The sequence below is a fragment of the Nilaparvata lugens genome, chromosome 4 (genome assembly GCF_014356525.2).
Source record: "Nilaparvata lugens isolate BPH chromosome 4, ASM1435652v1, whole genome shotgun sequence".
Classification (NCBI taxonomy): domain Eukaryota; kingdom Metazoa; phylum Arthropoda; class Insecta; order Hemiptera; family Delphacidae; genus Nilaparvata; species Nilaparvata lugens.
The window spans coordinates 58,582,005-58,597,394 of NC_052507.1; the positions used below are offsets into that span (position 1 = coordinate 58,582,005).

The 15,390-nt window shown below is 35.4% G+C and overlaps 1 protein-coding gene across 3 annotated transcripts in view; it reads right to left on the minus strand.

Annotated features, from left to right (window-relative positions):
• LOC111055029 (endothelin-converting enzyme homolog) overlaps positions 1-15,390 on the minus strand; it is a 124,498-nt gene that overhangs the window by 39,256 nt on the left and 69,852 nt on the right. For all 3 annotated transcript variants that reach the window (XM_039425983.1, XM_039425981.1, XM_039425980.1), the window contains exon 3: positions 14,904-15,136. In XM_039425983.1, the coding sequence (XP_039281917.1) occupies positions 14,904-15,136 (233 nt within the window). The remainder of the gene's footprint in view (positions 1-14,903; positions 15,137-15,390) is intronic.

Consider the following 15,390-nt stretch of genomic DNA (forward strand, 5'->3'; position numbering starts at 1 on the left):
CTAGTTGGGATTCTACTGTTTTGGATTCTACAATGATTTATTGATAAACATCTGTCCGAAATATATATAAGAAGGGAAAAATTTCAAAACCTGATCACTTAATCCAAGATGATAATTCGAAAAAAACATGTCTAGGTCCTATTTATAAGAAACTCATGTGAGTTAACCTTTCTGTGTTAATGCTTTTCATGATATCAAGTGACATTGTTTTCCACTTCTTGATATTGATAATTTGGCTCCATATTTTTTGGTGACGTTAGCCAAGACGACTAACACTACTACGTTACACTCTTCAGTCTGCTAGTGCTACCTGGTCGTGGGTTCGAGTCCCGCTGGTAGGCATGGACGATTCATTATCTCATTAAATCACCCTTGCACTTTCCGTTATGAATGAAACGCTAAAACTGTGAAATCATGAGGGATCTTTCACAATAATAAAGAAATCTATGAATTTTTATCATTGTGCAAAAACTGTAAGCTCATGAGGGGATCTACCACAATAATAAAGGAATTGGTGAACTTCAATCATTGTGAAACAATCTTTCTAGTACGGATTGGATAGTTTAGAACGGGACTTGATATTATTCTCATTTGGATATTCAATTGGATGAAATTAGGAGAGTTTACCACAGTTATTTCACATTTTACATTGATAACATCAAGTTATATTTTTGATAAATTTTAAAGTGTTATCAGATTCAATTTCTAAACTAATGTTTACAGGAAAAAATATTACAGTAGCAATACTGTTGAGTTTGCTTGCTCTGAAAACAACTAGTCTACGAAATGATTGACATTGACATGACTTTTTCATAACAGGAACAAACGTAACTAGGACGTCATTTACGTATGAAGTTGGTTTGTTGTATAACTATAGATATGATCATAACTAGATTACTCCTCGAATACGGTGGTTTATTTTAGTTGGTAGCTTTTGAAATCAAGTTAAATACAATGTGTTCGTTGGAGGGATTGGTGAGTGGTGGGGGGGAGGGGGGAGGTGTAACTCAGTGAACTAACTGGCTTTGCGAGACTCAAACGGGTGAGAAAATCCTTTTAGCCTGTGATGTTGCTGTTTTCAAAGGCAGCAGGTAAAACACAATAGCCAGTCACTTAAAAGCATGACAACATTGTCGGTACATGAGATGTGGGTGGCGTATGGCTTGTAGGCTCATAATTACATTCCGATACAAAGAGGATTAGAACATTCTTTTCAAAATCTCCTTTTGATACTGTGGGGTTCCATATTTTGAAACTCATTAAAATTTCCATTAATTCAAATATTTTTAGTACAGATATCATGTGTATAGATTCTCTACTATCTATAGTGAGGTCCACGTTACAATGGCAGTGGATAAAGATAAAAGAATAGCGATGCCGATTCTCTGTATTAATTAATTATATTTCTACACTGTCAAAAACATAATTGGCATCGTTGTGGACCTAGAAAAGGATAGTACCACCGACTTTGTCAAATGATAGACAAGGATAGCAAAACCAAAGTTGATCAAATACGGTCATTGAATGTTTAAATGTTTATATGTTGCGCATTTACGGCGAAACGCGGTAATAGATTTTCATGAAATTTGACAGGTATGTTCCTTTTTCAATTGCGCGTCGACGTATGTACAAGGTTTTTTGGAAATTTTGCATTTCAAGGATAATATAAAAGGAAAAAGGAGCCTCCTTCATACGCCAATATTAGAGTTAAAATCAGACTATAGAATTATTCATCATAAATCAGCTGACAAGTGATTACACAGATGTGTGGGGAAGCCAGTCTATTGCTGTATTTCCATAAGGTCTATAGTTTCAATCAGGTACTTGTGGATGATAATACTGCGTGAGGTCTACTGTTCACAGAGCTACTAGTAAATATTGGAATCAACCATATTTCACAAGGTGCGTACAGATATACGCGCCGCGAACATGATCAATTCACTTTACTGTATCAGCAGCTGACTATATCTGTATTTTTACAGAAACGGTAAGATACAGATATAAAAAGCTTGGCATCAGCTGATTGAAAGTGAATTGCTCATGTTCGCGGCGCGTAAATCTGTACGCACCTACCGAGATATCATTTCTTAGCACTGGCAAGTGTGGGCTTGTTTTGAAACTTATAATTTTTTCTGACAGTGATGCCCTTATCAACCTCAGCCATGTACATGGTTAATGAGGTAAAAATAAAAAATCCACTCAAAAAAGTAGGTTTCAAACAATCGAGAAGTGTTATTGACGAACTAGAAACTTCAGCAAAACTGGTGTCAAGCGGTCATCCAAACTGAGAGCGGACATCATTCATGCTGAACTGAATCTAATCTGACGATAATACATATGACGCTGATCGTCATATATTCGGTAAATTCATGACTTGCTCAAGGATAAACTCATTATTCGAAACTAACTTGTGATAGTAGACTGCTTTGATTATATTAGACTTCTTTCAATTTAGAATCTACTAATGATGTAATGTGATGGATGTTTCTGTTAATCAATGATTCAATTCATGAATGACTGAATTCAGATCTGAAAATTCAGTTTCTTGTATGAGCTATCAAAACTTTCACAATAGAATACATCATTTTTCTATGAACTCAAATAGGCGTTGTAGGCATGGTATGTGAATCCTGTTCCAATATTTCTAATCTTCTAATGGCTTACTAATATAATTATTTCAAGTGGAATTAGTTTTACTGGTACAGTTACAACATTGAGTAATAAGATATTGTATAGTTATATAACGTATAACTAAAGCATAACTGGATATAGCATGAATAGTTGTTTATAGTTTTACTTGAAGCAATGACAAGTAAAAGTCAATAAGGGACTTCATACATCCGTTCAGTACATACTCCGTTGATAACTTATCAACACAATGAAAAGCTTAACAGATTAATAAACTTTCCCACATAATACAGTTATGCACTTTAAGTTCAGTTTACTCAATGAACCAACGTACAGTGTTGCAGCTGTGTTTGGATTGAGGATTGTGCCGTGGTGTCGATGGGTGGGGGGAGGTTTGATTTGCGGGGGAGTGGAGGAGGAAGGGAAGTAGGATGACTCTATTAATTTCAACTCAGCTACAGTGAGAATCGCCTCAAACTGTCAGCATTGTTTGAAAGGGAAGCATTAATGTAATTCATAAGGAATGCTGACACTTTAAAGTGATTCTCACTATACACCATCTGCTATTGACACTGGCAGCAGAGGAAACATGTGACCACTGAGCACAAAACAATAGATTGGTGGGTGTGCACATACGGGACTGCAGTAGCTTTCTCACTCTAGCACATAGTAAATTCAACGAAAATTATAGAGATTGGCTCAGCTCTGGAATACTTGCTGATTGGTTGAATAAATCAGGATAGAAAATAGTACACCATCCATACTGCGGAAAACCTTGATTGGAAGTTAATCTTCACATTCTCTCCAAATATGAATTGAATGACCTTGGAAGTTTTTGGAAGCTAATTCTTGTTAGATATAGATTGATTCTAATATATCATGATATACGGTTGAAGAAATGTGGGAGATAATTTCATAATATATGCGTAGTACAACAAATACATTCACAATAAACTTGACTAATATATTTTAATTATCATAAAGTAGAACAGACATTTTAAAACGTATTTGAAATTGGCGAACAGTTCTCAGTCATAAATGTTATTAATCATGGAGTTAGAAGTTACATAGGAAGTTGTAAATTCAATGTAGAAAGATATTATTTTGAGAAATAATGATTTAAAATCGAATGTTGATATCGATTGGAATAAGAATAAAAATTTACTCTTGGTAGCATTGTATCTTTGGTATAAGATATACTTCTCATTCCATAATTTATGTTACTCTGAAACATAACAATTTAAAAATATACATCAATAGTATTCATGTATGTGTAAGAATTCCGAATATATAATATGTGGGAGTGGATACTAGTCAATTTGGATGAATATGGTTTTATAAAATTCAAAAAAAGTACTGTACATTTTCATTTACTCCATCTTTAAACTGGGTTTTCGTTTGTGCGTGAATGCCGTCGTCAACCACGACAGGGTGAGAATCTCAGATTGGGTATATTCCAATTTGTCTGAATAACCTAAAACATTATGTTCAATTATGTTTTAATGGGGGAGGTCAATTTTATACTTTTCCATACTTTCAAATGGCAATATGTTGATATTATTAGAATTTTTTTGATTCTTGAATAATAAACACAAATTAATAATGAAAAGCTATTCGATCAGTTGTTCTAGCACACTTGAAATTTGGACAATATGAATGTCAACAATGCTTGTCGTCGTCGACTGCGGAAGTTTACGCACGAACGAAAATGCACCTAAAGATGATTTTTCTCAGACTTGAAGAAAAAGAAGAACTTAGTGGTGGAAGAGTGAGTATAGGATGAAAGCGGAATACTGAATAAGATCTACAGTACTCCCTACTCCCTACTAAATTTGGGAGAATGTTTATAGTTTGAAAGACAATTTTCTAATAAACCCTCGAGCATGAAAAATGAGAGATGATAGGCAATAAGGATTCTCAACTTTTCTGAGATGATTTCAGCGATATTGAGAAGAAGCCCATGAGCATCATCATTCCTTATAAATAATTGGTAGAGAAAAGCTGTTTTTCCAAATTAATTAAAAAAATTGCTCATTGGAAACCCGACAATGAAACCAGTAATATCTTCCAGATCCACTGAGACAATACCGTAATTGATTATATACCAACTGAATGCCAAGACGAGCGCCACTATGATTCTGAGTGAAAAAGAAATATGACGCTCTTTGTCAAAATGGAGAATCCGAGATTCGAAATAATCACTTGGGGGAATTCGAGAATCTCTAATTACTGTCATTAGTTGAATTAGTCTTCTCGCCTCTCCCGCAAGAGCTATCGTGGCTCTCTTGAATTTGAATAAGTGCCAGTTTGTAGAATTTTAATGAGAATACGAATACTTATGGAAACGGGTTTCATCAGGATAATCAGTAAAATAGATATTATTTCTCATTAATATTCTAAAAATTATGATTACATATTGGATATTCATTCATCTATTTGATTTATCATGATGCTTTTTGAAACACTTGTATATTGATTTAATTAACAGGGGTGCCCACATGAGGGCCTTAAAAAATGTAAGTAGTGTTCACTGATATTTTTTGGGTTTTTGATTCTAAAAGGGTGACAACAAGTGACCGGGGCCGTGGGTCCCATAGCCCAAACATTATCGATGCATTTCACAGATCATGTTCAGTAATCGTAAAACTTTCCAATGATCTTCGCGATTTTTTCAATATGCGAATTCATTACACAAAATAGTAATACGAAAATATTCGAAATAGAAGATTCACCATTGATTTCCTTCGAACCAACACCCACACAGAGCCAAGAGTTTATCTATCTTATCTATATCATTACGAATTACCTAAGTCATTGTCTGTGGATGTCTCATGATTGAATGAGAAACACAAAATACTGATTCAGATTTATTGATCGCCATGCTTATGAACACCGTCACATTGAACGATATGAACGTAGATTGAAGCGAATTTCATCATGAAATGTAATGATAAATAGACTTCCAATCCGATCTTCAATCTCATCCTCGATGTTTATATTTTGTATAGATGAATAAAAATATATTAGCTGAAGAATCAACTTTTCTAAATGATATAAGCTTGATGACTGATGATCAACTATTATACTATTTGAACATGAATGGAAAAAAATAATTTTATGAATAATAAGAAGATTGTTAGTTAATAGTACAATGGCGGTTAATTGAAATCTCTCCAATTGCAACAAGCGATAGCCATGCAGTAAAAAAGTATATACAAGGCTAGGTAAAGATAAGAACAAGTTTATGATGTGAAAATGAAGAGTTGCAGATACTCAGTTGTTCACACTCAGTTGTCAAGCAACCCCCACAATCTACCAAACCATAAATCTGGTCCAGTCTGAATTTGAATAGAAGACGGTCCAATCTCTCCTGCACCAAAACACCAATTCCAGACGTGTCAGATTTTTTATATCGAAGTGGACATGGGACGGTTCAATAATTCACAAGAATGTCACAAGCACACTTCCCTAACGAAAAACTACTAGCGAAATTCACAGAATGTCTCACTCAATTCACGTTGAGGGAACTTATAGCATACAAAACGGAGGAAAGATTTTCAGTAGTTTTTGTCTCTCAAGGATTCTCCGTGTTCTTGACATTGAGTTGTTGAATAATATTATTTCATAATAAAAAAAGAGATAATGCTTCCTCATCAGAAAAACAATGTTTCACATGAAACTTCCGAAATGCAACTGTGCAGATGCAGAATTAAGACCCAATGTAAGATTATGTTTATGAATGAGACAAACTGAAGTTGTCCGAATCACTCATAATATAGAATAAACAATTTACTTGTATCTTGTTCTCTACACGATTATCACTCTCCAAACACTAATCTTCAACAGTATGGAGTAGCAGTATAGGCAATAAATGGAACCATACGATTAGTAGTTGGATTACTTGGCTCAAGATGAAAGGCTCTCATTGGCTGAAACTGAAAACGCCCATTCTGAGTGGGGTGTCCATACTTTGCCTGAGGAAAATAAATATCAGTTACATAGATGTTTCACCCACGATGAGAGAGTCTTGCTTCAGTTAATGACAGACTCACCTTGTTACTCTCGCAAACTATCAATCATATGGTTTCAAGGCTCCAATATACATTCTGCTGCTGACTAAGATTTCAATTCACAAGAAATTAATAATGCTATAACAATCAAAATTACTCACTCTCGTTTCCAATTGATCAATTGCTAGTTATTTAATTCAATTATTATGAATTGTATTATTTATTTTTCTTCACTTTGCATCTATTGTTGAAGAAGCTTTGTTTCAATAGGCTTAAGCTTAGGAAATTGTCATACGTATTATCAAATGAATGGACTTCAAAACTACAATTTAACCTACTTCACAAACAGTTATTACAACATGAACATAGATATTTGCATACAACTTAGGCTACTTGTATTGATGCTTCAAACAAATCATTTCATGTTCCGAAACATATTTTTCCTGACTTGTCAAACACATATCTCGCTTCAAACAAAATTTTCGAATTTCTCCAAGCTTATTAACTCGCATATTTCAAGCATACTTCATAGTTAACCGGTTAGCCCTGGCTATGACAAACCACACCGCGTTTGAAACAGAAATTAATGAAAGTTTGAAACTATGTGATGTGGGTTTATGTTAGCCATTTGATGTCAACTTTTTCATGGATGTTTCATAACAACTGCTACAGCTCTTTGTTGTTGCGGCGAAGTCCCCCCTCCCTAAAATCCACCCTCTATCACCAACGTACGCCCCATCAAACCCCTGTTCACGTACTCTGGTAAGCTAACTGCTTTTGTTTGCTTGTCCGCTTCCCGGTTGCAGCTGATTTATGCTTCTGTGTGATGTCCACTCTTCTTTTTATCACTCTTTGGGGTACAACAGGTATTGTTGTTCTCCCTCATGACCGTTCACATCTCCTGACATCATTTCTATGATGAGATTCACTTCAATTCGTCATCATCCCCATGGATAGTATCAATGCTCCCTCATTCCACAACAGCTGAAAGTTCGAAGCGAATCTCACTACAGTGGCTTTGAAACGAAATTGATGTACCACTATATTTTCAGTTGTGAGGGGAAGTTTCTAATGTGAAAAAATCATGTTAATCCAGATTGATGATTCCCTCAAGAGTGATTGAATTATTGATGGATGGCGAACTTCATTGATTGAATGAGTGTTGATCACTTTTTTGAATGTCAAATCAATCATCTTGAATGTTACTCCTCTATTAACCGGTTCCTATTGGTGAATTTAGCAAAATTTATTGGAATTTAACGACTCATGGGGAAACCAACATAATTTAACACATCATTTGAAAAGTAACAACAGATTATAACGTGGAGAATTGTATTGCTTCTATCTTACCAGATTTGCTGACTTGTTCAAATATTGTAGTTCATAGTTTACATCAACTTGATTTTTTGTACAAGATGCTGGATAAACGCGAGAGAAAAATTGAAGGTTATAGAAACTAGGATCATAATAAGAGTGATATCCAATAGCACTTAATGACAATTATAACAAATAATTAGCCAATAGAGCAAAATAACAAAATAACAAAATAGCCAACGAGTCACAGTCTTCAATCAGCAATATTAGTGGACTGATGCTTTACGATTCTACAGTGAAACTCTGTGATAATAAGAATAATAATAACACGCATTTTTTATTAATATGAGGGACCTGCAATAGAGAGATGAATGTTTTGAGCGATTTTTCTGTCCAAAATATAATGTAATTTCTTTTCCTTCTCCCGATAAATTGATAAATAAATATTGTAGAATAAAATTCGATGGGAATAATGTGATATAGGAAGAACAATAGATAAGAGTTAATAACTTTTTAAGTTTTGAAAGGTGAATAAATAATAGGGAAGTGAATGAATTTTCGCGTTTGTCGGTGAATGACAGTGAAGAAGCCACACAACTTATAGGGTGAGCAGACAATGCACTACAATATAGTGTCATTTTCAACTGTCAGCATTCCTTGTAGAAAAACATCAGAGCTTCCTGATCAATCAATGCTGACGGTTAAAAGGAATCTCACTATACACAGTTCACACTCACTCAGCTACCAGGTCAAATTCGAAGAAAATCTCTTTTCCTCACTCTCTTTTCTCTCACGCATCACTCACCCACTCACACACACACACTCACTCTCTCTCTCTCACACACACACACACCTCACTCAATGTCTCTCTCAACTCTCTCTATCTCAACACATACCACTCTATCTTCCTAACACCTTACTCAATGCCTTTCTGTCTCTCACCACTAGTTTTACTCTTTCTCTCCAACTCCCTTCCTCATCGAATTCCCCAACATCCCTCTCTCTCCAGCACCAACTGGTGACAGTTTAAACTCAGGTTGCTATCAAACTGCCCCTCCTCCCCTACAAATCGCCCTTCCCCTCCAATCATGATGTCACCAGTGACGTAATATTATGATAAATTGCTGTGAGGCGTCTTCCTGCTTTTGCCACCATGCCATCATATTATATTGGATGTCTTTCAAGATTTGTGAGACCAGGGGAAGTGAGGGAAGTGAGGTTGTGGATAGAGGAGGGAACTGTCTCAGTATTTGACAGTCTGGTTGACAAGTATAATAAGGATAGAAAGAAAGTACAAGAAGGAGGTAGGATGGAAAGTCGAAAAGAGAAAAATAATGAAGAAAAATAGGTATTAGAGGGGGAAAGTGAGTAGGATTAAAAGAAAAAATGAAGCTATCAATAAGAGTAAGATGGAGAACAGTTGTATGAAGGAGAAAAATAGGGATAAAGCCAAAGTGAGAGGAGAAGAATGAAAAAGGAAAGGAAAAACTGGAAAGGAATGAGGAAGAGGAGTGAGTGGAGTAGGATGAGAAAAGAGACAGAAGAGACGGTGAAAAAAGAGCGGAAAAATAGACTTGTATAGGAAAAATAGACAGATTGAGATTATGAACATGGAAGAAGAGTGAAGAGAGGATTGGAAGAAATAAAAGAAGAATGAGAATATGGAGAATAATCGATTTCAACAGTGATAAAAATTTAGTAAAATATACGAGAAGATAGAAAGAGGATTATGGAGAAGGAGGAAGAAGGTCGAGAAGAATCAAGAATAAGAAAGTGGATAGAAGGACAAAGAAGAGAATCTGCATGACAGGGAGACAGGGAAGCGAGAAGGGAAACCAGAAGCGGATAAAGAAAGTGATTTGGAGGAGAGGGTGAGGGGACAGGACGGGAATGAAAAACAGGAAGCCGGAAAAGGATAAGAAACATAAGGAGAAGGCAGAACTCGAACTAAGGAGGGGGAAACTGTAGGTTGACAAAGATAAATAACTCAAAAAGACGATGATTTTCTTATAGGCAAACATTGCTGCAATTATTGGAGCAGCTGAAGTAGGCTACAGTGTGTTAGCAGACTAGTAGAAGGGAAGGCTTAATAATTAGTGCATAGACCTAATAATGATTACTGAGGCCTACACAATTGGGATTATGCTCATTGGACACAGTAATCTAGGAATATGAACAGAACAGTCAGGTCGATATGTAGATTTCACCTCGCTAGGGTTCTCCTAAATTATTAATGAACCAAATAATGTTTTTATCATGACACAGCTGTTTAGTGGCATCGATCTTCACCGCGACTTACTAGTACTGTGCGCACATTTATAGTATCCTATTATATTAAGCGAGCAATTTCTTTATATCTGTATATATTTTTATATTTGCTTATTTATGTCCAACGATCTCGAAAACGGCTCTAACGATTTACACGAAATTTGGAAATTGTTGGTTTATGATATAAAAATTCGATTGCACTAGGTCTCATGGGGAAACTCGCTGAACGACATTAAAAAAGGATAACTCATCCATGGAAAAATAGCTGAGACTTATGTCGTCTGTGGATGATAAAAAAGTGAATGAGCGAGTGCGTCTGTGAAAAAACAGAATATCTCATCCCCGAAATTCATAAGCTGACGTATAGCCAGCTGTAAAATATGAACCCGATCATTTTAAAGAATTTCGTTCTGTTTATCAATAAATAAAAATGCCGAGCGAAGCTCGGTGCCCCGATATTGAATTATGAAGCAACCTAAACTTGAAGTAATTCCAAATAACATGGAATATCCAATTGATGAATCAAATTTTACGATTTTCTATTATTTGTATCGCACTTTCTACCGTTCTTGAATAATATTATAGTTGATAATTATTGATACTGATCATCGAACCCCGGTAAATACTGAAGTTAGGAGGTTTTCAGATGTCATATGATAATAATGATGCAGTACTCCCAAATAATTGGTTTCATCGATTCTATGTGCACGAATTGCAATTGCCACTAGATAAGTACTGCAGCTCTATTTGAAAAGTTTATCAAAGTACTCTGACTTTCTGACACCAGGCCTGAACCAACTGGGTAGTTTGATAACTACTCATCTTTTCTGCATCAAGTCAATTCTTAATCACGTGACTCATAGCTTGAATATCCACACTCAATCAACTTTTCCAATATTATTGCTCTGAAAGTTACAGTAGACCAAAAATGTATCTCAACACTCTCTCACCCTCCTCATCACAGTTTCTATTTCCAAAACTGTACATCATTCAAGCAATGATTGTTAGCTTGAATATTTACACTCAATCAACTTTTCCAATTATTGCTCTAAAAGTTACAGTTGACCGAAAATGTATCTCATTACTCACTCACCCTCCTCAGCATAGTTTCTCTATGTAGAACTGTACATCATTCAAGCAATAATTGTTATCCACAATTTGAAAAATGTTCACGCAATAAACTTTCCCAATAATCACTCTGAATGTCACAGTTATCAAAAAGTTCAATCACTCTTCTGATCACAGTTCCCATTTTAATCAGCATTAAATCAATAATTGTGATTCACAATTTGAATATTTCCATCCAGATAAACTTTTCCAATTATTGTTTTGGATGTGACAGGTTTTGAAAAGTTCCATCACTCTTTCCATCCCAACTCTCACTTCCACAATTGTATAATATACGATTCAATCAATGAAAATTGTGATTCATCATTTGAATTTTTCATCCAGTAAACTTTTTCAATTATTGCTTTGAATGTGACAGTAACCAGGAAGCTTCATCACTTTCCCCGCCGCACCACCAACTCTTATTCGCTCCCATTTCGATCTCAATTTACATAATGTGACCAGGCCATTTGCATAGCAAGTAGGATAAAAAAAGCCGACGGAGTTTTGGCGACGTGAGCCTTCCTCTCAAGTTGGAAGGGAGAAGTTGGTTTGGGTGGTGTCATCAACGTCAACAATCACAAAGGTTTATTATCATTATGTATCTCTAAATGTGATGTTCACATCATCCCTGGGTTTTTGTGTAAGTAATGTGAGGGCTGATTACTGAGGGGAGATGAAGAATTGACCTACTACAGTTTCAGATGAAGTTTTGAATTAGGACCACTTGCCTTGATAAATATTACAGTGAGGGTTTAAAAAGATTTTTTCTGCAGGAAAGGCAAACTTAGCACAGTTTTTTTAAAAAACACATATGAACTGAAAATGCACTTACTATTAGTGGTGACGATCGTTTCGACCTGGTGTGGGTCATCATCATTCTGTAGAAATTCACTCTAATGTCAAGTTTATGTATGAAGAAAGATGATAGCTATGGATGATGGTGTGGCGGTTGAGGGATGCGTTAGTGAAGCGGTAATTTTGAATTGTAAACTATTTTTTCAAAGAGTTTGAGCACGAGATTTATTTGATCGGGGACTGTTGGGAGACTGATTCATGTTTTTTCAATTAATGGTGAAAAAGTATGGATATGCAACACAACAATTTTTTACTAAAAAATTCAACTGTGCAGATGAGTGGACCTACAATCATGATGAAATTAATAATCAGAATTTTTATTTAATTAGATTCATCCCGACATTTGGTAGGAAGGCCTACAGAGTAAAAAAATCAATAGTGGAACACTTTGTTATTCATAGAACTTGATAATTGGAAAGTTTTCCACCATAGAAATTGCTACCATTGAGTACGATTTCAATGGAACGAGCCCATTGGAATTTTGATTGGAAGTTTGCTTTATGCATTTCTAGGAACTATCTGACTATATTGTTCAGTAAAGGATTGCAAATTGAAAAATAGCAGTCCATCCAAATTGGATAAAAAGCATCACTGCTAGGAATTTCCCTTCTATTTTTCTGTATGAAATACCCATACGAATACTGATAATCTGGTGATTTTGGGTACAAAAGCTATCACTCGCTATGAATCTGTACACATATCCATAAATAATCCCTCTCAATAAACTCTGATTCGTATTTTGCAACTGAATCATCACTTTTCCGTTCGCTACAAATACTAAAACCTCTCAAAAACAAATCAGTTTCCTTTTTTGGAATGTTCACAACAAGTTTTCATCAAACCAAACTTCAATATGATTCTCTTTCAAATCAGAATCGTGTATCGGTTCTGAACAGAGAGTATAGAATGTATACTATACTCTCCGGCTCTGAACTGATTCATAATTATTTTCCTATTCCATAAATCATACAAGGAAATCAAATCAAATTCTGCTTTCTAGTCTACATGAACTGAATATTATCTATGATTGGAACATTGAACTCTTGTCTCATTGATTGTATCAATTGTTGAAGCAAACCTTTCTTGTGAATTATAATTGATTGGAGATTTCAATTGATTAATTTCGGGTCTCCTTCGTTCACGTGTTTCATAAAAAAAACATGAATTTTATTCCTTATAGGAGCTTTGAATATGGACGATTATTATAGAATACTCTTCTCAGTGGTTCAAACCAATAAGGTTACAATAAGGCACATAATTTGTTAGTACACTAAGATCAATTGGAATATAAAATTATTAGTATAATCTAACGATAATAATGAGTCATTGTCAAACAATTGTAATTGACTAGTTCCAGTTCATTTTATACACAATCAACATAGAAATTTCATTAATCATTATATTAGAATTGCTATGATGTGATGTGATGGATTGAGCAAGCTTGGTTCTAAAATGAATACGAAATCCATTTCCATCCATTCAATAATTCAAACAATTGCATAAGAGTAATTAATGCGACCGATGATTCGTTCTGCTGACATTGATGAGGCGGATAGATTTTGAGATTAATTATTAGCCAGTGCAGCTCTTCATGAATGATTTATTAGCTATTAATCCATCATATCCCATTATTGGCTGTCGGTTGTGGTCTGACCGATTAGTGAGGTGAACCAAAAGTGTCCTCTAGGGGATAAATGGAATCATAGGGATGAGAGAGAGATAGAGGCTTTCAATCTGAGTTATAGAAGAGTATTATGAATTGAGAATGTAGAATGTATTTAATTCAGTAGTCCTTCCATTAGTTACCATTTATACAATAATATACGTCGATTTCTGAAATTATTCTGAATGTATGATGAATTACAAAACTTTAAGGTTCTCAATGCAACGACTTGATTCTAGAACAAAGACTAAATTTTAAGGATTGATAAACAAAACCGGATAAAAATTGTAATTTTCAGGTTGAAGTAATAATATACTTGGATTTCGGGAACTGAGCCTCAGATATGAGTGATAGGACAATAAACATGATAATCAAAATAAAAGTTACATTTCCAACACCTATTTATATGAAAAAATTGTTGGAAAGGGTAGGTACTTGTATTTTGATTTTAAATTTTTATGTTCGTTCGTGTCAAGTGATTCTATATACCTATGCCAATATTTCGATAATAATCCACTTCAACAGCTTTGTCATTGAAAATTAAGAGGACATATTTTCTTGTGCATTTTGCAACAATACAGCATTCTAAGAGGTGGTCACGTAAATACAAGTAGCCCAATATTGTACCGTAATACAATACGGTACAATAATGTACTGTAAGTGGATATGAGAATATGGCGATAGAACTGCCTGTGTCCTCACAATTATTTTCATGATACATCGAATATTCTGTATAAATCGTGCGTCTGTCGAGGTTGGCTGTACTCAGGCCGAACTTATTTCCTATCAATCTAGCAGAATTTAGTGCAGTCAATAAGTTCACATATAAATTAAACAATTACACTAAGAGATCCTAATGAGAAATTTGGTATCAAATTTTTCCAGTAGTATGTTAGGATAGAAATCCAAAATATAAAATGCCTATTGAAAAAAAATAGCAAAATTGAAATATGAACTGTCTACCAAGACTGCTAACAAAATTCAGAAATATATGAAATAATACATTATGTCTGTTGATTGTATAAAGCACTTATATGAATGGTTCAAGGACTCACCAATGCATGACAATTGTTGATGACATCACCACCAGGCGCGCTGCTGATTAGGAAGAGGACGGGTGATGCGACCAGCAGTGACATGACTAGCAGCATGGCGACTGTGAGTGACGCCTTGTGCACGCTTGCATTGCCCCTCAGCCAGGCACAGGGCAAGCAACACAGCCAGCTGCCTGCCTCGGGGAAAACGCCCCCTGCCCCTTGGTTGTTGCCCCCTGTTTCCACCTCCACACCTGATGGCCAAATCAAACAAACTAATTATTGATAAATACTAGAGAAATGGTGAATCAAGATATTATTATAATGGCGCATCCCAATGAAGGCCAATGACAGCAAGTGCCAGTGTGTAGATGGGTGATTTTCCAGCGCTGGTCTTCACTGGCCCACATTGACCTACTTTGCGTTATCAGTCTGGGCCAGCTTACTGGCCCAGCGACGTGGCATAACAGTTTTTCACAAATCTGCGTACAGACTTCAGCGCCACGAA